General features: G+C 44.2%; 1 protein-coding gene across 3 annotated transcripts in view; it reads right to left on the bottom strand.

Moving 5' to 3' along the window:
- Positions 1 to 756: 756 nt before the first annotated feature.
- The window catches only part of LOC134359542 (interferon regulatory factor 6-like), a 98,483-nt gene continuing 71,917 nt past the window's right edge, over positions 757 to 27,322 (bottom strand). For 2 of the 3 annotated variants that reach the window (XM_063072960.1, XM_063072959.1), the window contains exons 2-9: positions 22,590 to 22,788; positions 19,801 to 20,005; positions 17,634 to 17,668; positions 14,769 to 14,808; positions 13,032 to 13,316; positions 6,863 to 7,255; positions 2,858 to 2,976; positions 757 to 2,313 (exon numbers count right to left, since the gene is read on the bottom strand). In XM_063072960.1, the coding sequence (XP_062929030.1) occupies positions 2,122 to 2,313; positions 2,858 to 2,976; positions 6,863 to 7,255; positions 13,032 to 13,316; positions 14,769 to 14,808; positions 17,634 to 17,668; positions 19,801 to 20,005; positions 22,590 to 22,763 (1,443 nt within the window). In that variant the 5' untranslated portion in view covers positions 22,764 to 22,788 and the 3' untranslated portion in view covers positions 757 to 2,121. The remainder of the gene's footprint in view (positions 2,314 to 2,857; positions 2,977 to 6,862; positions 7,256 to 13,031; positions 13,317 to 14,768; positions 14,809 to 17,633; positions 17,669 to 19,800; positions 20,006 to 22,589; positions 22,789 to 27,322) is intronic. The other variant, XM_063072957.1, reaches the window with a different exon arrangement.

Genomic DNA, 27,322 nt, shown 5'->3' with positions numbered 1-27,322 from the left:
GCATGTCAAAGTTGAGAGTTCATAGTGCATTTGTACAGGAAGCTGGCGAGGCTGCACTCCGAGTATTATCAGTTTTATACGAAAGACGATATTAAACTGGAAAACGTGCAGAAAAGATTTACAAGAGTGCGCCAGGACATGAGGGACTGAGTTATAGGGAGCAGTTGGATTTTATTCCTCAGTGCCAGTGTATAGATTGAGAGGTGAAGAAACAGAAGTGTATAAAATCATAAGGGGCATAAATAAGGTGAAAGCACTCAGTTTATCCCCCCCCCCCCAGCCCCTGCAGAGTTGGGGAATTAAGAACTAGTTGAAGGTGAGAAGGGAAAGATTTAAGAGAAGCTTGAGGGTCATTTTTATTTGAAAGCACGAAGGGTGTTATCCACCTGCAACCAGCTGCCAGAAGATACAATAACAACTTTCAAAGACAGCTGAACAGGTACAGGGATAGGAAAGTTTCGGAAGGGTGTGGGCCAGACACTGGCAAATGAAGGGGTCAGTATGGATGAGTTGGCTGAAAGGCCAATTTCCATATTGGGCAACTCTGACTATTAGATAGGAACTTGTATCTTACAAATTTCATGATATATGCCAGTGATATTAAATCTGATTCTAATGAATATCAGAGTAGGCATATTCCTGTTTATTCAATCTGACGCAGAGGCAGACTGACCTATACCCTGTAATCTTTGTCCCAGTGTTAATCTAGGAATGGGCTTGTGACCAGTATCTGTAACCTGATGATACACTCAAATAACACTGTAACTAACCCTACCGCATCACTGTGATATGGGGGAGGGCCAACCCTGGTCTATCTGTACCGTGCCCCCGTGTTTTACAGGGCAGACCCTGCAAAAAATGCTAAAGGGATGATAGATTTGCTCCCACGAGAATCATATCTCAGTATTGAAAACTGACAATATTCTACCCAGAAGTACCCCATCCCACTGTTACGCAGTGGCATCCTGTGCCTCTCAATTGCTGTACAATAACAGACCCACTATGGCAGGAAGTACTGTAGCATTAGGACAAGAACTGTTAGGATGGGAAAAAGCTTCTTTTCCCAGGCCGTGAGACTACGGAACTCACTGCCACGACCCAGGTCCCATCACGTATGAAGCACTGGTAGTGTTATACTGTTTACTTTTTAACTTGTATCATATATACACGTTATTTGTTAATTTATTTGTGGTAATATTACTTTGTGTTACATGTGTGGTTTTATGTAGTGTGCACCTTAGTGTGGAGGAACCTTGGCAGCATACACGTGTAGGGGTGAAGACAATAAACATGAAATTGAACTCTCACCAGACAAATGCCATGTTCAGAAAGTCTAAATCACTAACTTCAGTGTGAGAGTTCGACCTCTTTTCCTCATTTCTCACTCCGCTGATAGCCAGTCAGCCATTAATATACGCACATACAATCTGCACAGATCCAACTGACAGAAAATTAACTTGAAGAGATAGTATATCTAGGGCTTCACGATTATCTAACTGACAATTTCAGAAAGAAATACATAGAAAAATTAAACAAAAGACTTGTATTGCAGAAGCATTCCAATCAAAAGTGCATGGAGTAGGTATGCTGTTGTTAGTAGCTCTGGTTGCTTTCAAACATAATGGTAGCAATCAGCAAGAAGACTAGTTACAAAAGGAGTGTCACAGTGTGTCCGCTTTGTGTTCTGTGATATGAAACACACTCATCACACAAAGCTATTTGTACAACATGAGGTCTCACACTGCAACACAATTTTGGGCTTTGAAACTAGACACAGACACTTTTCTCTTAATAAAGAAAATGTTGCCGTTTTTCTCTGAGCATTTGTTGTCCCCTCCCTGGTGTTGCAGTCTGACAGAAGTGGACTGAAACAGCCCTTTGTCTTTCAGGGAAGGTGATAATGGAAAGGCAAATGACAAGGAATGAGTTCTCTTTCAAACTGCGTGTTCAGCCAGTTCCAACACTAGGTGTGGAACGCTCTGGTGGTTGCCTTAGTCTGTCTGCATTTAAACTCTTGAAACTTTCCTCTTAAAAGATGTTAGCAGCAGGTTTAAATCCATGATCCAACAAGCTTGGCAGTATTCTGGAGGGCTTGTTTCCTCTTCTTGTGGGCGTTTCAATTCACTGTGGGTTAGCAGGTTGCATTAGCCACTGCCCCTGCTGGGACTGCAGCAACCGGTGGAGTTCCTTAAACTGAAATACCACATTGTCCTTAAGGTCTGGGTTGGAAATCTGGAGACGGATGCTCCCGCTATCAAATGAGAGCTCTCCAGAAAACATCTCAAACATCATCCGTGCCACAACTGGAATCACCTGGTGTCAGTCCCGAGGAAAGAAAGGAAAGGAAAAGATTAATTATGTCACAAGACAAACATACAATGAAACATCTGTACAGAAGGAATCCCATGACTCACATTTCTACAATTCTCATAATGAGTTGGGGGAAGCACATAGGCTGTGATATTTCATGGGACAAGTTTAGATACAAGGATGCTTTCTAGGGAAAGTTTCGAGATATTTGGACCCTCCTAAGGCATTTATACATGCTTCAAGGTCCTCGCAGGTGAGGGATCCAGACAGTGAAAGCTGCCACAGGTAAATCGGGAAGTGTAAATAGTTATTGCAATTTGCCCTATTGAGAGCATCCAGACAATAGGTTTGCTGCAGGGGACTACATCTGGGCATGACAACCTCTGGCAATTTCATTAGTGGGTTTTTGTGTACAACCTAAAGAGAATCAACAAGATCTAACCAAACCCGTCTTCCCTTTTATTATTTTAATAATAAACATTCAGCATTTACAAGATTCCCATCAGGAGAGGCTGAACATTTCTCCAACTGCAAATTAACCCTTTACCTGCACCATAATCAGCTTCTTTTCCTTGGGTTTCCCATCGGGCCACTCCTCACCAAAGCAGAGTTGGATCTCGTACAGCGGGGCAACACTCACCTGGCCCTTCTGGTACATTATCAATTCTGTAAAATACAAAAAAAAATTCAAAATTAAAGCAATATATTGGTCATGAGAAAGCTTGTGTCATGTACCATTCTTCCAGCAGAAGTTATTGACACCCTGCTCCTCCACGTTTTATAATACCACTCAAACTCACGGATTCACCGTCATCTTAAACAACCTGTTTGCAAGATAGGGATATGGTCCCTATCAAAAGCAGCCGGGGCCATGGACCAATTACATACTTCAGCAATCAGATCAACAGTTATCTCTCAAAATCCTGAATTTAACAGTCAGCTCCCATTTCTTTTGGTTAATAGAGGCTGGCTATTGTTGTCTTTTGTTCTTTTTTTTCCTTATCCTCTTCCTTGGGAAAGATACAAGACAAAGGCAGACTCAGTCTTTCAGATACAGAAGTTCAGAAGTCTTTGCATTTTGCACCAGAGAGAAAGAATTCAAGAGCATCCACATGATTGTGGGATTGCTGATGATTGAGAAGAGGACTTTGAGATAGCTCTTGTTCTAGAGAGTTGTCCTAGATTACAGTTGGTCACAACATCCAAATCTGATATCGAGGCTAACTGTGTGGTAAAGTGATCCACACTTGAAGCAATGATAAGACCATAAGACATAGGAGCAGAATTAGGCCATTTGGCCCATCGAGTCTGTTCTGCTATTTAATCATGGCTGATTCTTTTCTCCCCTCCTCAGCCCCAGTCCCTGGCCTTCTCCCCATACTCTTTGATGCTATGTCCAATCAAGAATCTATCAGGCTCTGCCTTAAATACACCCAATGACCTGGTTTCTACAGTTGTCTGCAGTAATAAATTTCACAAATTCAGCACCCTCTGGCTAAAGAAATGTTTCCACATCTCTGTTTTAAATGGACACACCTCTATCCTAAACCTGTGCTCTCTTGTCCTAGACTCCCCCACCATGGGAAACATCCTTTCCATATCTACTCTGCTTTGGTCTTTCAACATTCGAAAGGTTTCATGAGATTCCCCCTCATCCTTCTAAATTCCAGCGACTACAGGCCCAGAGGCATCAAACATTCCTTGTATGATAACCCTTTCATTCCTGGAATCATCCTTGTGAACCTCCTCTGAACCCTCTCTGATGCCAGCACATCTTTTCTTAGATGAAGAGTTCAAAGCTGTTCACAATACTCAAGGTGAGGCCTCACCAGTGCCTTATAAAGCCATGGTCAAGAGGTTCGGTTGTTGCTTAGACCAAACATCAGAATAGGTAAGGTAATCCAGGCAGCATCCTGGTACACTGAAGTTTAGAAGAAAGGGGAGGGGCATCTCATGGAAACATACTGAATATTAAAAAGCCTAGGTAGATGGGACATGAAGAGGATGTTTCCAATACGGGGAGAATCTAGGACCATAGGACACAGTCTCAGGATCCAAAACATTCCTTTAGAACAGAAATGAGGAAGAAGGAGGTAAATCTGTGGAATTAATTGTCACAGAGTGCTATGGTGGCTAGACCATTGTGTATATTTAAAGCGGAGTTGATAGATTCTTGATTAGTAAGGCCATCAAAGGTTATGGGAAGAAGGCAAGAAAATGGGGTTGAAAAGGAAAATAAATCAGCCATGACCAAATGGCAAAGCAGACACGATGGGCCGAATGACCTAATTCTGCTCCCATGTCTCATGATCTTATGCAAATGTGATCTAAGTGACTTTGATGCCAGATGGGGTGATTTGAGTATTTCAGAAACTGCTGTACTTTTGGGATTTTCATGCACAGCAGTCTCTAAAGTTTACAAATAATGGTGCGAGAAACAAAACATATGCAGTGAGTGGCAATTCTGTGGTTGAAAACACCTTGCTAATTGGAGAGATGATAGGGGAATGGCCAGACTAGTTCAAGTTGACAGGAAGACGACAGTACTCAAATAACTGCTCGTTACAACAGTGGTGAGCAGAAGAGCATCTCTGAACGCACAACACGTTGAACCGTGAAGTGGATGGGCTACAGCAGCAGAAGATCATGAACACACACTCAGTGGCCACTTTATTAAGTGTAATTTGCAGTAGACAACCGATTAACTGGTACATTTTTTTGTCATAGGCATGTCCCATGTAAGCCCAAGCAGTCTAGGGGGGAACATACAAACTCCATACAGACAACTGAATTCAGCCAGAGTCTTCAGAGCTGAAGGAGTTCAAAGCACAATTCTCTGCAAATTCTGCCATCTCCAACGGCTTTCCACAGGGAGCACTGACTATGTGCCTCCCTTGTCCATTCGCACCTCCCCACTGATCTCCCTCCTGGTGCTTACCCTTGTAAGTGGAACAAGTGCCACACCTGCCCCTACACCTCCTCCCTCACTACCATTCAGGGCCCCAAACAGTCCTTCCAGGTGAGGCGACACTTCACCTGTGAGTCTGTTGGGGTGTGTCCGGTGCTCCCTGTATATTGGCGAGTCCCGGCGTAGATTGGGAGACCGTTTCACTGAGCACCTATGCTGCACAAAAAAGTAGGATTTCCCGGTGACCACCCATTTCAATTCTAGTTCCCATTCCCATTCTGACACGGCCTCCCACAATGAGACCAGACACTGTTTGGAGGAGAAACACCTCATATTCCGTCTGGGCAGCCTCCAACCTAACGGCATGAACATCAATTTCTCAAACTTCCAGTAATTGATTCCACCCCCTCCCCCTCACCATTCCCCACTTTTGTTTTCCTCTAACACCTTCTCTCGTTACCTACCTATCACCTCCCTCCGGTGCTCCTCCCCCTACCCTTTCCTCCATGGTCTTCGTTCCTCTCCTATCAGATTCCCCCTTCTCTATCCCTTATTTCTTTCACCTATCAACTTCCCAGCTCTTTACTTCACCTCCCTCCCCCTTTCTCAGTTTCACCGATCACCTACTGCTTTGTCCTTCTTCCTCCCCCCACTACACTTTCTTACTCTGAATCCTTCCCCCTCCTTTCCAGTTGAGTCTCGGGCCTGAAGTGTTGACTGTTTACTCTTTTCCGTAGACGCTGCCTGGCCTGCTGAGTTCCTCCAGCATTTTGTGCGTTGCAGCGTGCTGGGCCGCTGTGTCACCTGGTGTGAATGCAGGACTTACTGATCCAGGTTCAAGTTCAAGTTTGATTATCATTCAGTCATACATTAATATAACCAAACAAAACAAGGTTCATCTGGGGCCAAGGTGCAACACACGAGTCTGTGGTGGCCAGTGCTACCATGTTTGCTGTTGTGTACTGGGGCAGCAGGCTGAGGGTAGCAGACACCAACAGAATCAACAAACTCATTCGTAAGGCCAGTGATGTTGTGGGGATGGAACTGGACTCTCTCACGGTGGTGTCTGAAAAGAGGATGCTGTCTAAGTTGCATGCCATCTTGGACAATGTCTCCCATCCACTACATAATGTACTGGTTGGGCACAGGAGTACATTCAGCCAGAGACTCATTCCACCGAGATGCAACACAGAGTGTCATAGGAAGTCATTCCTGCCTGTGGCCATCAAACTTTACAACTCCTCCCTTGGAGGGTCAAACACCCTGAGCCAATAGGCTGGTCCTGGACTTATTTGCTGGCATAATTTACATATTACTATTTAACTATTTATGGTTTTATTACTATTTATTATTTATGGTGCAACTGTAACAAAAACCAATTTCCCCTGGGATCAATAAAGTATGACTATGACAAAGCACAAGTAGCATGTTTGGTTATGATTTCAGAAAAAAACAGTCACAAAGAAAAATATATAGCCCAAGTCTCTGAGTGGCGTCTGCAAATGTTCAAGGTTTGTTGGCAGGATGAAGTACAACCATCTGAGATAACAGAGGTAGAATGTAAATTACTCCATCCACACTTGCAGCACAAACAACAGAATAACTTGCACGTTAAATACTAACATTTAAATGTAGTCAACTCACCACTAAGAAAGTTCTCCAAACTGAAGAGCTTGATCTTCTTCTCTCTCTCAATGGGGTTGGGTCGTGAAGCTCCATTAGCACACGGTCCTGACCAGTACACTTTGCACTGGCACAGACGGATAGCATAGATATCCTGCCCGTGGATCTCCAGGATCAGGCCCCGGTCCATGACATCCAGCAGGTGGTTCGTGTAATATCGCTGCTTCTCATGAGATAGCTGCTCTGTGCCGGGGAAACGGACCTGCTCCAGGGTAACGGGTCCAAAGAGCTCCACTTGGTCTGGGATAGGGCCTAGGTCACCATAGTACAGGCGGCAGCCATGAGGATTGCTGACCGTGATCAATGATCCCATCTGTTTCCCTCGGTAGTGGAATTTCACATCCAGGTCCGTCACTGTGTCAAAGGATAAGATAGAAGTTGTTAGACCACTGAGAGATTTCCATGAACAGACCAGGTCTTCACACAATACCATAATGCCAGAGGCATTAGAGAAAGTGCAAAGAGAAGTAAATAAAAATCAAAACAAAGAGGCAATTCTGTCAGGACATTGAAGGCTAAAGATTACTTGAAAGAAGCTCCTAGAATTGGGAACGTTTTATAGGGTTAATGTGGAGATTTTCATTCAAAGCAGAGCAGCACCAAAATGATCAATGGTTAGAATATACATGAATTATTCTGCAGTTTCATTTCCTACTGATACAGACATCCATTCTGAGCAGGTACTCTGTGCAATCCTATATACATCTATTCTCCGTCACATGCCCCAAGTAGCGGACTGCCAGCACAATCGTTACTGATGTGATTTGGTGAAAATGATACATTCCACTGCAGGTTTTGACGTAACTGTGACAAACAAAGCTCATCTTGAAGTTATTCCGCCTCTGACCAACACTAGAGTTGACAATTAACCTACCAATGTACCATTAAATAGGAGCACACAAGGAAAACTCATGTGGTCAAGGGGAGGGAAGGACATGCAAACTCCACACAGTCCACACCCAAAACCAGAGTGGAACTTGGATCAGTACAGCTATGCAACAGAAACATTACCTCTTTAGACAAGTGGTATGTTTGAATCGAAGGGGTAACTTGATATACAAGAGAGAGAAAAGGCTTTAAGGACAAATCAGATCTAATTCAATGAAGGGATGGAAGGAGGTTTGAATGAAGGGATGGATAGAGGTTTGAATGAAGGGATGGAAGGAGGTTTGAATGAAGGGATGGATGGAGGTTTGAATGGAGGATTGGAAGGAGGTTTGAATGGAGGGATGGATGGAGGTTTGAATGGAGGGATGGATGGAGGTTTGAATAAAGGGATGGAAGGAGGTTTGAATGGAGGGAGGTTTGAATGGAGGGATGGATAGAGGTTTGAATGGAGGGAGGTTTGAATGAAGGGATGGAAGGAGGTTTGAATGAAGGGATGAAAGGAGGTTTGAATGGAGGGATGGAAGGAGGTTTGAATGAAGAGATGGAAGGAGGTTTGAATGGAGGGATGGATAGTTTGAATGGAGGAATGGATGGAGGTTTGAATGAAGGGATGGAAGGAGGTTTGAATGGAGGAATGGAAGGAGGTTTGAATGGAGGAATGGAAGGAGGTTTGAATGGAGGAATGGAAGGAGGTTTGAATGGAGGAATGGAAGGAGGTTTGAATGAAGGGATGGATAGAGGTTTGAATGAAGGGATGGAAGGAGGTTTGAATGAAGGGATGGATGGAGGTTTAAATGGAGGATTGGAAGGAGGTTTGAATGGAGGGATGGATGGAGGTTTGAATGGAGGGATGGATGGAGGTTTGAATAAAGGGATGGAAGGAGGTTTGAATGGAGGGAGGTTTGAATGGAGGGATGGATAGAGGTTTGAATGGAGGGATGGATGGAGGTTTGAATGAAGGGATGGAAGGAGGTTTGAATGGAGGAATGGAAGGAGGTTTGAATGGAGGAATGGAAGGAGGTTTGAATGGAGGAATGGAAGGAGGTTTGAATGAAGGGATGGATAGAGGTTTGAATGAAGGGATGGAAGGAGGTTTGAATGAAGGGATGGATGGAGGTTTGAATGGAGGATTGGAAGGAGGTTTGAATGGAGGGATGGATGGAGGTTTGAATGGAGGGATGGATGGAGGTTTGAATAAAGGGATGGAAGGAGGTTTGAATGGAGGGAGGTTTGAATGGAGGGATGGATAGAGGTTTGAATGGAGGGATGGATGGAGGTTTGAATGAAGGGATGGAAGGAGGTTTGAATGGATGGAAGGAGGTTTGAATGGAGGGAGGTTTGAATGAAGGGATGGAAGGAGGTTTGAATGAAGGGATGAAAGGAGGTTTGAATGGAGGGATGGAAGGAGGTTTGAATGAAGAGATGGAAGGAGGTTTGAATGGAGGGATGGATAGTTTGAATGGAGGAATGGATGGAGGTTTGAATGAAGGGATGGAAGGAGGTTTGAATGGAGGAATGGAAGGAGGTTTGAATGGAGGAATGGAAGGAGGTTTGAATGGAGGGGTGGAAGGAGGTTTGAATGAAGGATAAATGCCAATGTGGCCCAGCAAGGCAGAACGGCCTGTTTCTGTGTTTTAGAGCTCAGGTGAGAAGAAACATCATCAAGGATTTAATAAGGCTAGTGGGTGACAATCCTTGTCTCAGCACTGGGTTGGAAAGTGGTAGATTCATGTTATATCCAAGAAACTTGAGTGCACATCCTGGTTGATAATCCCAGCATAGCCACTTTAATTTAAGACATTCCTCTCCTGGGTGGGCTAACAGATTTCATAAACTTATTTGAAACAGGAGCAAGGGAGCGCTCTATAATGTCCCAGCCAATATTTATCCCTTAAACAACATCACTAAAGTAACGACAGAGACTTCAACTTGGGGAGTGCACCCTGATCCTTTTTCCACATACGCTGCTTGACCTGTTTTATATTTCCAACATTTTCTATTTTGATAAATGCTACAATAAAGCATTAGTTAGCCATCATCTGCCATCAGTTGGCTGACACTACGTATGTGGATTTTAGTAAGATACTGGACAAAGTTCCCCATGATAGTCTCATTCAGAAAATCAGAAGGCGTGGGATCCAGGGACTGTGCAGATTTAGAACTGGCTTGCCCACAGAAGGCAGAAAGTGATAGTAGATGGAGCGTATTCTGCCTGGATGTCAGTAACTAGTGATGATCTGCAGGGATCTGATCTGGGATGGGACTCCCGCACTCTGTAACTTTTATAAATGACTGGGATGAGGCGGTGGAAGGGTGGGTTAGTAAGTTTGCAGATTACGCAAAGGTTGATGATGTTCTGGAAAGTGTAGAAGGCTGTTGTAGGTTACAATGGCACATTGATAGGATGCAGAACTGGGCTGAGAAATGTCAAATGGAGTTCAATTTGGAAGGGCAAACATGAAGGCAGAATTCAAGCTTAATCACAGGATTCTGAACAGCGTAGAGGAGCAGAGGGATCTTGAGGAGCATATCCACAGATCCCTCAAAGTTGCAGCGCAAGTTGAAAGGGTGGTTAAAAAGGTGTTAGCTTTCATTAGTCAGGGGATTGAATTCAAGAGCCATGAAGTAATGTTGCAGCTCTAGGTAAAGCACAGCTGGAGTAGTGTGCTTAGTTCTGGTTGTGCAGAGCAGATTTACCAGGATCCTGCCTGCATTAGAGAGCAGGTCTTATATGGATAGGTTGTATGAACTAGACCTTTTTCTCTTTGCAGAGGAGGAGGATGCAAGGTGACTTGATAGAGGTGTACAAGATGATTAGAAGCATAGACAAGAGTCAGCCAGAGACTTTTTTTCCAGAGCAGCAATGGTTAATACCAGGGGCATAACTTTACAGGAAATTATAAGGGATATTATCAAAGGTAGGATCTTCCTCACAGAGAGTGGTAGGTGTGTGGAACGTGCTGCCAGCGTGGTGGTAGAAGGAGATTCATTAGGGACATCTAAGAGACATCATGTGGGAGGAAAGGGTTAGATTGATTTCGAGGAGGTTAAAGGGCTGGAACAACACTGTGGGCCGAAGAGCCTGTGCTGTGCTGTTCAATGTCCTATGATCAATGACACATTTCCTGTCCTACAACATGGAGTACACTTCAGAATGTGAGCAGTTACTTCAGCCTTTAGCTCATGATGAGATGATAGAAGGTATCTAAGTAAAGAGAGAGCTGTGAAAAAGGGGTTACAGCCTACTGGCAACGTCCACGTGCCAGTCTTTAGTCAGGATGAAGCTCAATTACAATGCAAACAAGCAACACTTGTTAACTGTTAAGCTCTGAAAATGTAATAATGTTAATTACAAAATTACACAAAGTTTAAAGCACAGAAGTGATTCAAATAACCTGTTTGAACCTTTATACTTCAAATGCTCTATTTAATATTCTCCTCTTAATCAATTCCATTTTCTTCAGTAGAACTATCTCTGTAAGGTTGACAATGTAACACCTGTACATTGCTAGCATCCAGGTCAAAGTTCTAACCTTGCATGGTTTAAAAGAGGAGAGGATCAATTAATAATCGTAGTAATTTTATTTATCGAGCACTTTTCGTGCAGATGATGTGGTTCAAAGTGCTTCACAAAGGGACAAAAGTACAAACATGAAAATAAAACAAAAATAAAAATAAAAGCAACGTTAAATAAATAGGTTTTGGACTGGCATTTAAACTTGTCATCTGAGTCTGCATCCCTTACTGTTTCAGGTATTGAATTCCACAGCTCAGGAGAGTAGTTCAGAAAAGCTGATCTGCCAATAATCTTTCAAAGAAGGTAGTTTAAATTTAAGAGACCTGTGGAAGGAGACCTGGATTGTAATATGAAAGCAATTCTGTGATGTACTCTGGTCCTAGACAATTAAGAGCTTTAAAAAAAGTGAGAGAACTTTAAAATCAATTCTAAAAGGTACAGGAAGCCAATGATATGTTCACTCATCCTGGTTTTGGTTAAAGCAGCGTTCTGAATGAGCTGAAGTTGATCAATAGATTGGCAGTGAGGAGTGCATTGCAGTAATCTAGTCTAATCGATATAAAGTTTAACAGCATCATTACGTGACAGAAACGGATGTCCCTTTGTAATATTTCTTTAGTGTAGAAATGTTGCTCTGTTCACTTTCTTAATGTGGGATTTAAAATTCAGATATGAATCTAGGATAACACCCAGGCTTGTTACCGATTTTACGGGGGGGGGGCCAAGTTCCCAAGTTCATCAGGGTCCCAGACAGTCCTTCCAGGTGAGGCGACACTTCACCTGTGAGTCGGCTGGGGTGATATACTGCGTCCGGTGCTCCCAATGTGGCCTTCTATATATTGGTGAGACCCGACGCAGACTGGGAGACCGCTTTGCTGAACACCTATGCTCTGTCCGCCAGAGAAAGCAGGATCTCCCAGTGGCAACACATTTTAATTCCACATCCCATTCCCATTCTGACATGTCTATCCACGGCCTCCTCTACTGTAAAGATGAAGCCACACTCAGGTTGGAGGAACAACACCTTATATTCCGTCTGGGTAGCCTCCAACCTGATGGCATGAACATTGACTTCTCTAACTTCTGTTAATGCCCCACCTCCCCCTCGTACCCCATCCGTTATTTATTTTTATACACACATTCTTTCTCTCACTCTCCTTTTTCTCCCTCTGTCCCTCTCACTATACCCCTTGCCCATCCTCTGGGTTCCCCCGCCCCTTTGTCTTTCTCCCTGGGCCTCCCGTCCCATGATCCTCTCATATCCCTTTTACCTATCACCTGTCCAGCTCTTGGCTCCATCCCTCCTCCTCCTGTCTTCTCCTATCATTTTGGATCTCCCTCTCCCCCTCCCACTTTCAAATCTCTTACTAGCTCTTCCTTCAGTTAGTCCTGACGAAGGGTCTCGGCCTGAAACGTCGACTGTACCTCTTCCTAGAGATGCTGCCTGGCCTGCTGCGTTCACCAGCAACTTTGATGTGTGTTGCTTGTCATCAAGAAGTTTATCTCTTTTGGCTTTGGGACCAACCAAAAGTATTTTAGTTTTATCTTCATTTAAATATAGGAAATTATAGCTTATTCTTTTGTTTTTTGAAGCCATACCCGAAGACAGAGCGGATAGGATTCTTTTGGAAGTGTTGTCTCTTCTACCCTCGAGACATACAGCAGGAAATTTCTGTAAACCGTTTTATTGTGCGAGGAACCCGATGAGGAGAAACAGTAACTTACGTGGCAGAGAGTTGATGAACATCTCGGAAGTGATCAGCGATGGGAACTGATCCACTTGCTGCAGTGGCAGGGGATGAAGTGGTCCTTGAGCTGCGACAGGGATACTTGGCTGAACAAGCCCATGAGCAAGGTTCGGCTGTGTGAGTTCACTCTGATCGAGGTTCGCCTGGGAGAGGTCCCCCTGTGGCAGTGCTGGGTGAGCAAGTCCATTCATGCAGGAGTCTGACGCTGCAACCTCCTGCTTCGGCCAGGTCTGGGTTGGATACGGCGGTAGGCTGGGATTGTCTGGTTTCAGAAAGACAGAAAAAGAGAATTCAAAATACAGTTCTTCATACCATGGACAGCAATCTAACTGGTTGCATCGCCATCTGGTTTGGAGGGGTCACTGCACAGGATCAGGAAAAGCTGTAAACTCAGCCAGCTCCATCGTGGGCACGAGTCTCCCCAGCATCCCGAAAACCTTCAAAAGGCAACGACTCGAGAAGGTGGCATCCATCATTAAGGACCCTCATCACTCATGACAATAGACAACAGACAATAGGTGCAGGAGTAGGCCATTCGGCCCTTCAAGCCAGCACAGCCATTCACTGTGATCATGGCTGATCATCCACTATCAGTATCCAGTTCCTGCCTTATCCCCATAACCTTTGATTCTGCTATCTTTAAGAGCTCTATCTATCTCTTTCTTGAAAGCATCCAGAGACTTGGCCTCCACGGCCTTCTGGGGCAGAGCATTCCATATATCCACCACTCTCTGGGTGAAAAAGTTTTTCCTCAACTCCGTTCTAAATAGCCTACCCCTAATTCTTAAACTGTGGCCTCTGGTTCTGGACTTGCCCATCAGCGGAAACATGCTTCCTGCCTGCAGCGTGTCCAATCCCTTAATAATCTTATATGACATGCCAGGCAAGGATGCAGCAGAGAGTGGCCTGGGGAGATTTTCATGTGACAGCGTGAATGGATCTTTGCTGCTTATCTAACCTACATCACCGTGGACCTGGGAGATGGGACACTGAAGAGGGGGCTTTATTCCCATATCGAATTCAAGCTACATCTGGCTCAGAGCATTTGGTGGAGAGGCAGGACAGGACGGCAGTGTGGCAGTCTGCATGTTGCAGCCTTACTGCTACAGGTACCCGGGTTCACTCCTGATCTTGGCAGGTTTGCACATCCGTGTGACCTCGTGCTTTTCTGCCGAAGGCTCTGGTTTCCCCCCATTTGTGAGAACTGTGCTGGCAGGTAACCAGTAACTGCAAATGACCCAAAATGGCAAAAGAATCAAAGTGGAATGGATGGGTGCACGAGAAGGTAAAGGCTGCAGGAAAATAGGGAACAATTGCCTCATTTTATGTTGTAATTTCTATATTTAATCCACATCACACTGGACCTGAGTGTTCCAAGAGGCAACCAGGAGGAAGCTTTAGAATCTAATTCAGGCTGCATCTACAGAGAAGCATTTGGTGGGACAATGTGGATGGGATGAGAGGGAATAAATAAATCAGCTGTGATTGAATGCTAGAGTAGAGCTGATGGGCCAAATGGCCTCATTTTGCTCCTCTATCTCATGGAGCTTTACTCTGTGCGGTGTGTGAGACTTGGGAACATCTGATAATGACAGTAATCACATAGACGTTAGTAAGTCAATTCCTCATTAACTACTCACCATCTCAATAAGACAAATCATTCCCCCCTCTCTACAGCTAGGGGAAAAAAACAACAAAAGCCGCTCATTCTCACCTTCCAAGGTCATTGATGGGAACAAAGTTTGGAGTTGACGCTGTAAGGAAAAAGACAACAAAATCTGTTAGTTAGATGAAGCCAGAAAATACCTGAGATTTATCTATTTATTTATAAAGATACAGTATGGAATAGGCCCTTGGGTGGTTCGAGAAGTTACCTGAGATTAATTTATAAAGATACAGTATGGAGTAGGTCCCCAGGTGGTTCGAGAAGTTACCTGAGATTAATTAATTTATTTATAAAGATACAGTATGTAATAGACCCTGGGTTGGTTCGAGCCACGTCACCCAGTAACCCACCAATTTAACCCTCGCCCAACCACCGGACAATTTACAATGACCAATTAACCTACTAACCAGTATGTCTTTGGAACGTGTGAGGAAACCAGAGCACCCGGAGGAAACCCATACGCACATGGGAAGAACGTACAAACTTGCTTACAGAGGATGCTGGAATTAAACACCGAACACTAACATCCTGAGTTGTAATAAAAGATAGAGAAACATAGAAAACCTACAGCACAATACCGGCCCTTCGGCCCACAATACTGTGCCGAACATGTACTTACTTTAGAAATTACCTAGGGTTACAGATAGCCCTCTATTTTTCTAAGCTCCATGTACCTTTCCAAGAGTCTCTTAAAAGACCCTATCGTATCCGCCTCCACCACCATCGCGTAAAAAACTTACACCTGACATCTCCTCTGTACCTATTTCCAAGCGCCTTAAAACTGTGTCCTCTCGTGCTAGCCATTTCAGCCCTGGAAAAAAGCCTCTGACTATCCACACAATCAATGCCTCTCATCATCTTATACACCTCTATCAGGTCATCTCTCATCCTCCGTCGCTCCAAGGAGAAAAGGCCGTGTTTACTCAACTTATTCTCGTAAGGCATGCTCCCCAATCCAGGCAACATCCTTGTAAATCTCCTCTGCACCCTTTCTATGGTTTCCACATCCTTGATGTGAGGCGCCCAGAAATGAGCACAGTACTCCAAGATGGGTCTGACACGGTCCTATATAGCTGTAACATTACCTCTCAGCTCTTAAATTCAATTCCACGATTGATGAAGGCCAATGCATCGTATGCCTTCCTAACCACAGAGTCAACCCACGCAGCATTTTTGAGTGTGCTATGGTCTCGGACCCCAAAATCCCTCTGATCCTCCACACTGCTAAGAGTCCATTACCATTAATACTATATCCTGCCATCATATTTAACCTACCAAAATGACCCACCTCACACTTAATAGCATTGAGCAAAGAGCTATGCTATCGTGATGTCTCTCAGTAATAATCGCTTACCGTGAGTTGGCAAGAATGGACCTTAACTAAAGCAATAGAGAGATGGTATGATTGCAATACGTAAGGAGACATTTGGACTAGAGGGTAGACCGTATGACCCAAGAGCAGAATTAGGTTATTAGACCCATCGAGTCTGCTCTGCCATTCAATCATAGATGATCCTATTTTCCCCTCCACAGACCCACTCCCCAGCCTTCTCCCTGTAAGCTTTGATGCCATGTCCAATCAAGAACCTATCAAGCTCTGCCTTAAATATGCCCAATGACCTGGCCTCCACAGCTGCCTGTGGTAATAAATTCCTCAAATTCTCCATCCCCTGGCTAAGGAAATTTCTCAGCAACTCTGTTTTAAATGGACAACTCTCTCTCCTGAGGCTGTGTCCTCTTGTCCTAGACTCCCCCCCATGGGAAACTTCCTTTCAACATCTACTCTGTCCAAGCATTTCAAACATTCAAAAGGTTTCAATAGGATCACCCCTCATCCTTCTGAATGCCAGTGAGTACAGACCCAGAGCCATCAAACATTCCTCGTAATGATAACCCTGTCATTCCTGGAATCACCCTTGTGGACCTCCTCTGAACTATCTCCAATGCCAGCACATCCTTTCTGAGGTGAGGAGCCGAGAACTGTTCACAACACTCAAGGTGAGGCCTCACCAGTGCCTTATAAAACCTCAGCATCACATCCCTGCTCTTGAATCCTAGACCTCTTGAAATGAATGTTAACCTTTGCCTTCCTCACCACCATGTACAGCCTGACGGCATTTGTTTAGCTTGGCATCATGGAGTAGATATTGTGGGTCAAAGGCTCTGTTTCTGCAGTCCTCTGTTCTGCGTTCTATCACAGGAGTCTCAGTTTCTGTTCAGGTTGTGGCTGATCTCAGGGGTGGAGCTGCTAGCACATTAGCAAATGGCTTTGACGTCCCTGCTCGAGGGACAGCAGCATATCAGTCAGCTCTTCAAGTCTACTAGATCACCAGTGGTTCTCACCTTAATATCTCTAATCTGCCTTTTCTCTGTATTGCTGAAAATACTGGCGACCAATCATTCTTCATCCAGGAAGCTCCAGTTCATGTACAGCAATCAATGGGATTTAGAAAACAGATTTCCTGATTTCCTTTACCCTTCACCTGAAGAAATTATTTCCTTCAACACTATTGTTAATTGTACTATATCCCGCTGTCCTAGACTTCCTCAATAGCGGAAATATTTCTGCTATTTCTGCACTTGGTAACTATTATTTCTTGGACTGAAAATTTACGTCTGATTCATAAAGAGTTCATTGTCAACTGTGGGATTAAACAGATTTTAATCCTGTAAAATCAACAGGACAATTCAAAATAGAAAACACAAAGCTAATGGTTTTAGGTTGAATTTAAACATTAGGTCTGTTTTTCTCTAACAGATATAAACCTTTTGAGTATTTACAGCATATTCTGCTCTTATTTCAGATTTCTATCATCCACGGTCTCTTTTTGTTGGGACAGGATCTGGCTGAATGCCAATTGCTATCACTCATGTATAAATGACACTGACTCTTAGCGTAGCAGTTGTACATACCTCATCCTCATCGTCCCACTCATAGTCGTTGGCCTCTGAGAGGAAAGAGAAAACACACAAGATCATGGTTAAAAGAATGTTACATTCAATACTGGCTCCTGGAAGCAATCCAAATTCAACCAGAGGGCTGAAACCAGAATTATTAGTGGACGTCTGTTTAGCTGTGTGGTTCCAACAAATTCAGTTCACATTTCCTTTCTATAAGGAATATGGTAGTTGGATGCAGGTTCAGTGGAAATGAAAATGCAATAATTAGCAGGCAAAACAGTGACGCTCTCTTTGCAAGTCATTGCATGAGTCGATCTAGGTCTACAGGAAGTGCAATGATGATCAGGGAGCAACGGATACAAACTCAATGGTACTATTTTCTGTGGGAAAGAAATTGAATAAGTTCAAATTCAAGTTTAATTGTCATTCAACCATGCATGAATACAGCCAAACAAAACAGCATTCCTCTACGTCAAGGTGCAAAACACAGTGTCAACAGTCATATATAGCACAAGGCACATATAAGGCAGCAGCGAACATACAGTCACACAAAAATATTTCTACAGCCCGAGTTCCTAAGTGACATGTCCTGTAAATTGATGGTGCATGGGTGTTGTTGGCAAGAACAAGCTGTTCTCAGTCGAATGTACACATGCAAGCACACAATCCGGCTGGAGGGCAGCACAAACGGAAGGTGCAGCCCCTAATCCAGCATGGATGCGGTGCCACACTGCCTCTGACATCTGTACTCCTGGACGGCTACAACAGGTGAGTCTGTGGCACGAGGCCACACAGCTTCCCCCCTGCTGTCAGTCTCACCAATAAACCAGTGGAGCAGACTTGCAGCATTTTATATTAGCAGTGTCTGACAGTGGTTTGCGATCACAAGAAAAATGGCCAAGACAATCACTTGCTGTAAGACTGCACATCGCCTTAGATAAATACTAGATTAAGAAGCACTTGCAAGAGCATGGGGAAAGAGAACTTCTTAACAAATCTTTCAAAGATCTACCATTGGCACGATGTGCCATATGACCACCTTTTAAGTGCAATATATAATCATTTTGCAAAAGACTTTCAACAGTGGACAGTACATGTCAGATCATTATTTTATGAAACTTTCAAAAGTAAGGTTTGTTTTAAAGACCAGGTCATAATGCAACAGGAGAAATATTTTTGTGTGACTGTATGCAACAAATACTATTGGAGTCAAGCCATATTTCTCACAAAAACTGAAATTGGTATTCACACATTTCCTAGGTCAAGTTGAAGAGATGGTGTATAGATTCATAACGTCTGATGTAAGATCCTGTATCAACACAAGTGCATGATCCCTAATCTGCATTTGAACTTAAAGACAAAAAAGATCAAGAATGACAAATAGACCTTGCAAACAGAAGAGCAAGTGTTCTTGTGCACTCCTCCCTGAAGTGGAAGGGAGGAAAGACGTGCAGTGGTCAACGAGAAGAGAGCAAGTGCTGGGCAACACAGGTAGGGACTTACATTGTTGTGTTTATAGACATCTTTCTGGAAACTACCACTTCCTAGTTTGTACTTACATCTCTCTCCTTGAAACTGTGATTGAACCAGGAAATGTAGAACATGTTAATTTTTGTTTCCCAGTGGACCCAAATGTAATGAAAACCAGACAACTCATCTCCTTGTAAATTATCCATTTTAACCCCCCCACCCCCCCCCAGCCAATAAAAATTGACGTTTATCTCACACAAACATTTTTTGTCCCAGGAATGTTGAAGACAGTGAAAAGGTAGAATTCTGCACTATTAGGAGTCAAATTGAAAATGTGGGATGTGTGTGACATGCAGGTTAGATCCGATATTAATAACAGATTAGGGAACTAATTGTGCTTCATTTTTTACAAAGACCTGATGTTTTTCAATATCTGCAGTCACAGGCGTTTTGGCTACACGCCACAGCTAACCACGCTTATTGAATTCACCAGTTCCTCTTGCCAGAGGGGGTTTGGGCAGTGCTCAAACACCTATGAGCTTTAGCTAAACTGCTTTCAGATTGATGCCAGAAAGTGAAATAATAGATTTACAAGGCAAAAAATCAGCTCTACACAGCTTACATCTGAGAGAAGAATAAAACAGAATGGAATTGGGGGGAGGGGGGAGCAGAGGTGTTAAGTAGTCTATTGTTTTCCTGAAGTCCCCACCTGGACTGTTGTTCCCTCCATTAGACTGCTGAAGGTCACACACTTGGTAGATCTTGTATGGCTGCATTGGGGTTTCCTTAGTACCGTCATAAAGCAGCTTGAACTCACGGCTCTTGTTGAGTGCGCAGCGCAGATTTGCTTTCCATTTAGCAGGATCTGGGCCATCAACCCCCTGCTGATATCTGCCTGTCTCCACTGCCCAAGCCTAGGTATGGAAACAACAATACAAGGTCACCCAGGAGACATAAAACAAATATAACTTATCCAGAACTAGAGGGCACAGCCACAAGATTGAGGGGTGGCCTTTTAGAATAGAGGTAAGGAGGAATTTTTTAGTAGTGAGTCTATGGAATGTTCTGTCATCACAGTGGATTTTGCTAAGTCTGCTGATATATTTAAGGTGGAAGTTGATAGCTTCCTGATCGGTCAGGGCATCAAAGGATATGGTGAGAAGGCAGGTGTATGGGGTTAAGTGGGACCTGGGATCAGAGCAGACGTGATGGGCTGAATGGCCTTGTTCTGCTTCTATGTCTTATGGTCTAATCAGCTGTGGTTTAAGTTCAGTAGTCTCTCCATCTTTGACCAAGCTGTTACACATCCTCCTAAAATACTTCCTTAGGCCCTGATCCACACATGCCCATTCTTAATAAAGTTTATGACAGTTTTCCAAAGAGGCAAAACATTTTGCTTTAGTGCCCTGGCTGTCTTCTCATTTATTTTTTATTTAGAGATACAACACTGTGTTAGGCACGTGGCCAAGTAGTTAAGGTGTTCGTCTAGTGATCTGAAGGTCGCTAGTTCGAGCCTCAGCTGTGGCAGCGTGTTTGTGTCCTTGAGCAAGGCACTTAACCACACATTGCTCTAGTATCTGTGCGAGGAGTGGCGCCCCACACAGACTTCCAATCTGAGCCTCTAAAGGCATGAAAATACCCAACGCAGGCCTCTCATGGTCTGAGTCGATGTTCCCCTTCCCACATTAACAGGACCTTCTGGCCCAGCGAGCCTGCACTGCCCAATTGCACCCCTGAGACTAATTCATCTAAAAGCCCAGATGCGGGAGAATGATCATAAATCAGCCATGATGGAATGGCAAAGAGTCGCAAAGGGATAAGAGGTCTAAATCCGCTCTTATGTCTGATGGCCTTAGGACTGTGGGAGAGAACCAGAGCACCTGGAAGGAACCGACACGGCCACAGGGAGAACGTACAAGCCCCCCACGGGCAGCAGCTGGATTAAACCCGAGTCTCCGGCCTGTTCTATAGCATGACACTAGCCACCTTGCTACAGAGCTGACCTGATTGGCCACCATGTTTTCTCTGTGTCTTTACCTTTAACCTTACAATTTAGGGACAGAAATTCAAGGAAAGGATAACATTTTGGTGGGGCGGGTGGCGGGGGGGGGAGAACCAAAAACAGGACTGTTTTCATAGACTCATTTTTATGGCATTTCTCACAGCTATAGATAAAGATTAAAGAAGGAGCTAGTTTTCAGAGTCTGCTTCTTGACTAACTTCAGTTCAAATTCCCAGGGAAACATATTTAACCAAAGCCACCCGTCAGAATATCATGGAGTCTGGTTGACATGATGAGTTAGCAACCCTTAAATCAGTGATAAGAAACATTTTTTCATTTTATTTAGAGATACAGTGTGGAACAGGCCTTTCTGGCCTTTCGAGTCTCACCTCCCAGCAACCCAACGATTTAACCCTAGCCTAATCACAGGACACTTATAACGACCAATAAACCTCCTAACTGCGATGTCTTTGGACCGTGGGAGGAAACCGGAGCACCTGGAAGAAACTCATGTGCACGTGGGAAGAAACATACCATGCTTCCAGAGGAAACTGGAATTGAAACCCTGACGCACTGAGCTACGGTGGTATCGCGCTAGCTACCATACTATTGTGGCACCCTCAGCAAGCAGGGTATAAAGTCAGCACAGGTTTCTTGACCTTTCAAAGCAGACTTGGGTTAAAATAACTCCAGCCTTAAATCTCTCCATGAACTCCATGGTCAGTGTGGCCATGGTGGAGGATTACAAATACCTGGCGATACGAACGGACAATAAACTGGACTGGTCAAAGAACACTGAGGCTGTCTACAAGAAGGGTCAGAGCCGTCTCTATTTCCTGAGGAGACTGAGGTCCTTTAACATCTGCCGGATGATGTTGAGGGTGTTCTACGAGTCTATGGTGGCCAGTGCGATCATGTTTGCTGTTGTGTGCTGGGGCAGCAGGCTGAGGGTAGCAGACACCAACAGAGTCAACAAACTCATTCGTAAGGCCAGTGATGTTGTGGGGATGGAACTGGACTCTCTGACGGTGGTGTCTGAAAAGAGGATGCTGTCCAAGTTGCATGCCATCTTGGTCAATGTCTCCCATCCACTACATAATGTACTGGGTGGGCACAGGAGTACATTCAACCAGAGACTCATTCCACAGAGATGCAGCACAGAGCGTCATAGGAAGTCATTCCTGCCTGTGGCCATCAAACTTTACAACTCCTCCCTTGGAGGGTCAGACATCCTGAGCCAATAGGCTGGTCCTGGACATTTCCTGGCATAATTTATATATTACTATTTAATTATTTATGGTTTTATTACTATTTAATTATTTATGGTTTTATTACTATTTAATTATTTATGGTGCAACTGTAACGAAAACCAATTTCCCCCGGGATCAATAAAGTATGACTATGACTAAAACTATGACTATGACTATGAACTTCCCTCAGCATCTCCATTACAACAGAAACACTTTGCACAAAGTAAACCATAATTGCTACTTCACCCGGAAAATGGTGTTGTCGTCATCCTGGGAAGGGGCGTGCCTGGTGGCATGCCGCCATGGGATCTGAAAATGCTTCCGTTGATCATCTAACCACTGGAGCCCAGGATAATGCCCGCTGTCAACCTGTGCCAGGAGCCATGGTTTTAACCGAATCCTGCGTGGGTGCATGGCCATCACTCCAGGCTCCTCAGCGTCCAATCTGAAAATAGTGAAGACAATGGTAATGAATATTACACAAAAATCTATGGTTTATATAGCACAGAAAATAGTAAGACTCCTCAGGCACTTGAATATTATCAAAGAAAAATTGATACTGTCTCATAAGCAAATTTTAGCAGCAATATACTTGGTCAAAAAACAAATTAAGGAGCTTCTGAAGTACAGATAAAACACTCCACCATGGACGGTCCCAAGCCCGGCTGCAAAAGAGGGGGGTTGGACATGGGGCCAAGAATCCCATCTGGTAAAGACCCAGAGCTACAGAAACCCCAACGGAAGCTCTAAAGACCTGGCCCTCAGGAGAGGAGGGCTCTTCGAAGATGGGCGACACCTGGGGACAACTTGAATATCTGGCCCAGGACAGAGCACTCTGGCAAGCTGCCTTTGCTTGAGTAAAGGTGACGGGCTTAAGAAGAAGGACGTGTAAAAAGATAGGAGGAGGAAAATCCAAAGCCCAGGCACATGAAGACTAAAGGCACTAATGCTGCAGAGAACAGAGGTACAGGGAAGGGCAGAATTAAAGGAGTGTACAGACCTTGGAGGCTTGTAGAGTTGGCACCCTGAGATTTTCTGTTGGAAACTCTATTTTGCAAATTTTAAAAGGAAGCAACAACTTCATGAGCTGTGATTCAGCCAGACTGAAAATGAAAACACTGATTACCCAAAAATAACTTCCTCACACCAAAATTACTAGCCTTTTAAAGCAGAATTTCCATTCGTTGCTGACAAAATTAAGTCAGCTCAAATCACCCATTCATCTCAAACTTCCATTCTTGCTCTGCACTAAGAACATTACACCACACTTCCCTTTTTTTCTAAGTATATGAAACTGATACTTTCTGGGCAAAGGGGCGATGCTCATAGCACAGAACAACAAGCCAGGGCAAGGTGAATCAAGAAGGTACAGCTTCTCATGTGACCATCAGTGAAGAGGAACAGGAGCGAGAAGAGCCACATTTAATGATTCAGGGATCACTGCTTCCCCGTCAGCATCAAATGTCTGAACAACTCATGATCCCATCAGCACTAGCCCCTCATTCCTTTTTGTTTGCACTATTTTATCATTTATGGTAATTTCATGTCTTTGCTCCATACTGCTGCTAAAAACAGCTGATTTCAAATCATAGAAGACAGTGATAATAAACCTGTTTCTGAAGTAATTGTCCTAGTCCTTGGCAGTATTTATCGGCCACATAAGCAGCTATCCCAATCCCAAGTAGGCACACGGATTCTATTTTCCTTCAGACTCGAGTCTGAACTTGTTCTTAAGTAAAACCTCTGCTTTAAATTACTCACCACATTGTGCTTCAGGAGCTATTTCAAATATCACATGAATCAGCACATTCTGGTGCTCTTCTATTTTAAGATTGACCACTTTTTCTGTTCTCCAAAATACATTAACCCTCAATTACATTCAAAAATAATTTTTCTAGAATTTTCTTCTTTTTCCCTTCAATTCACGTATGTTTCATACTTTACTACTATTCTCTTTTTATTTATAACAGTAGGTAAAATGTGTCAAATTGCAATCAATTCAAGATTTACCTCTTGCTTTTCATGGTGAAGACTGAATTGTATCCAGGCAAATGTAGCATTGACCACTCAGAAGAAAGCACTGACAGATTGGGGTGAGGGATGAATGTTGGTCAAGACTTCAAGACAAACCACCATTCTGCCCAACATAGTATCACAGCTTAACATTTCAAAGACCAGTCTCCTCAGACATGGCAAGAATTCTTTGGTATAGCTCTAGAATGTGGGTTCAACTCAATGTTCACTCTCAAATGAGGGAGCTACCAACAAAACCAAACTGATTAGTACGACACAGAGAGATGAACAGGGAGACAACTTGTAAAAGTAGCCATTGTGATTAAAATACATGATAATTGGTTATCTTGTAGCTCTTAGTAATCAAAGTACAAAAACTCCAAAGTAAATTTATTATCAAAATACATATATGTTACCATACACAACCCTGAGATTCATTTTCTTGCAGGCATACACAATACAAAAAACACAATAGAATCAATGAAAGACCACACCCAACAGGACGGACATGCAAACAATGTGCAAAGACAACAAACTGTGCAAATACAAAAAGAAATTTTAAAAAATGATAAATATTCAGAAAATGAGATGAAGAGTCCTTGAAAATGAGTCCATAGGCTGTGGGAACATTTCCTTGATGGGGCAAGTGAAGTTGAGTGCTTATTTCTTTTGATTCAAGAGGCTGATGGTTGAAGGGTGTGAATCCTGAGGTTCCTATACATTCTTCCTGATGGGAGCTGTGTGAAGACAGCAAGGCCTGGGTGGTGGAGGTCCTTCCTACGACAGAGCTCCGTGTTGGTGGGGAGGGCTTTACCTGAGATGAACTAGACTCCAAGAGGCAACAATAATGTTTTAATTAAAAAAGAAAGCAGACATCAGCAGCACCTTGACAGAATGGTTAAGTGGGACGACACAAAGCAGGACATATACAACACACAGCAGTAGGAGGTGATACAATTCGGCAGCAAGATACAGAAGAGAGTTACTAGAGTTGTAGCAGAGATGCTTCTGGGCCTGTACTCATTGGCGTTTAGAAGAATGGGGGTTGGGGGAATCTCATTAAAACCTATCGAATACTGAAGGGCCAGGATAAAGTAGATGTAGAGAGGGAGTTAGAGAGTCTAGGCCTAGAGGGCACAGCCTCAGGATAGTGGGACGTCCCTTTAGAACATAGATGAGGAGGAATTTGTTTAGTTGGAGGGTGGTGAATCTGCCTTTTATTGGACAGCGGTGCAGACGCAGTAAAACATTCCTGTGCAGGGCCGGAGCGGGGTCTGAGAAAGCAGCCAGTTTTAGCAGGAGTCTTTGACTGGACACTGGCACTCATGCGGTAGTGAGTGTTCCCATGCAGGTCTGGAGTGCAGCTTGAAAACGCAGCCAGTTTCCAGCAGGAGTCTTTGATTGGACAGCGGGGCAGGCGCAGTGGAAGCATTCCCGTGCAGGTCCGGAACGGAGGTTGAAAAACCCAGTTCTCCATAAAAGAGAGGTACCGTCAGGTGGAGTGGCCATTGTGGGAGTGGTCTGAGTCAGAGTGGTAAGGCTTTGGCTCGACAGTCTTTGGTGAGAACAGGTGGAGGTGAGATAAGTAGGTAAGTTTATTTCGTCAAAGTTGCTGGTGAACGCAGCAGGCCAGTCAGCATCTCTATGAAGAGGTACAGTCGATGTTTCGGGCCAAGACCCTTCGTCAGGACTAACTGAAAGAAGAGCTAGTAAGAGATTTGAAAGTGGGAGGGGAAGATCCAAAATGATAGGAGAAGACAGGAGGGGGAGGGATGGATCCAAGAGCTGGACAGTTGATTGGCAAAAGGGATATAAGAGGATCATGGGACAGGAGGCCCCTCTCACTATACCCCTTGCCCATCCTCTGGGTTTCTCCCCACCCCCTTTTTCTTTCTTCCTGGGCCTCCTGTCCCATGATCCTCTCATATCCCTTTTGCCAATCACCTGTCCAACTCTTGGCTCCATCCCTCCCCCTCCTGTCTTCTCCTATCATTTCGGATCTCCCCCTCTCCCTTCCACTTTCAAATCTCTTACTAGCTCTTCCTTCAGTTAGTCCTGACGAAGGGTCTTGGCCTGAAACATCGACCGTACCTCTTCCTAGAGATGCTGCCTGGCCTGCTGCGTTCACCAGCAACTTTGATGTGTGTTGCTTGAATTTCCAGCATCTGCAGAATTCCTCGTGTTTAAGTTTATTTCTTATTTCTTTTTCTCATTTAAGTCTTGAAAGAATAAGGGGTGTTTCTGCAGGGCCAGAGTTCTGTTCTGGGTCTCAGATGTGGGATTTCCAGGAGACTTCCGGTCTCCCTGATGGCCACATCTGCACTGGGTGCATCGAGATGCAGCTTCTTAGAGATCGAGTTAGGAAACTGGAGCTGCAGCTCAATGACCTTGGAATTGTTAGGGAAAGTGAAGCGGTGATAGACAGGAGCTACAGGGAGATGGTGATCCCGAGGCTACAGGAGAGGGAAGAGGGAATGTCAGATAGTAGGGAGCACCCCTGTGGCTGTCACCCTCAACAATAAGTACTCCATTTTGAGTACTGTTGGCGGAGAGGGGCATCTGGGGGAAGCAACAGCGGCCGTGCCTCTGGCCCTGAGTCCATCCCTGTGGTTCAGAAGAGTAGGGAACTGAAGAGGTTGGCAGCAGCCATAGGGGTCTCTGTAGTCAGGGTGACAGAGAGGCAACTCAGTGGATGCAAGAAAGAAACACGGATGGTGGTTTGCCTCCTAGGACATGTCCACATATCCTGAAATGGCAGAGTGAGCAGCCAGAAGTCATAGTACATGTTGATATCAATGACGTAGGTAAATAAAAGGGAGGAGGTCCTGAGAACAGACTACAGGGAGTTAGGAAGGAAGCTGAGAAGCAGGACCTCAAAGGTAGTGATCTCAGGATTGCTGCCTGTGCCATGTGGCAGTGAGTATAGGAATAAAATGAGGTGGTGCATAAATGCGTGGCTGACAAAT

The sequence above is a fragment of the Mobula hypostoma genome, chromosome 20 (assembly GCF_963921235.1).
Source record: "Mobula hypostoma chromosome 20, sMobHyp1.1, whole genome shotgun sequence".
Classification (NCBI taxonomy): Eukaryota; Metazoa; Chordata; class Chondrichthyes; order Myliobatiformes; family Myliobatidae; genus Mobula; species Mobula hypostoma.
Note: the sequence above shows the minus strand (reverse complement) of the source record. Positions and strands in the feature narration are given on the sequence as shown.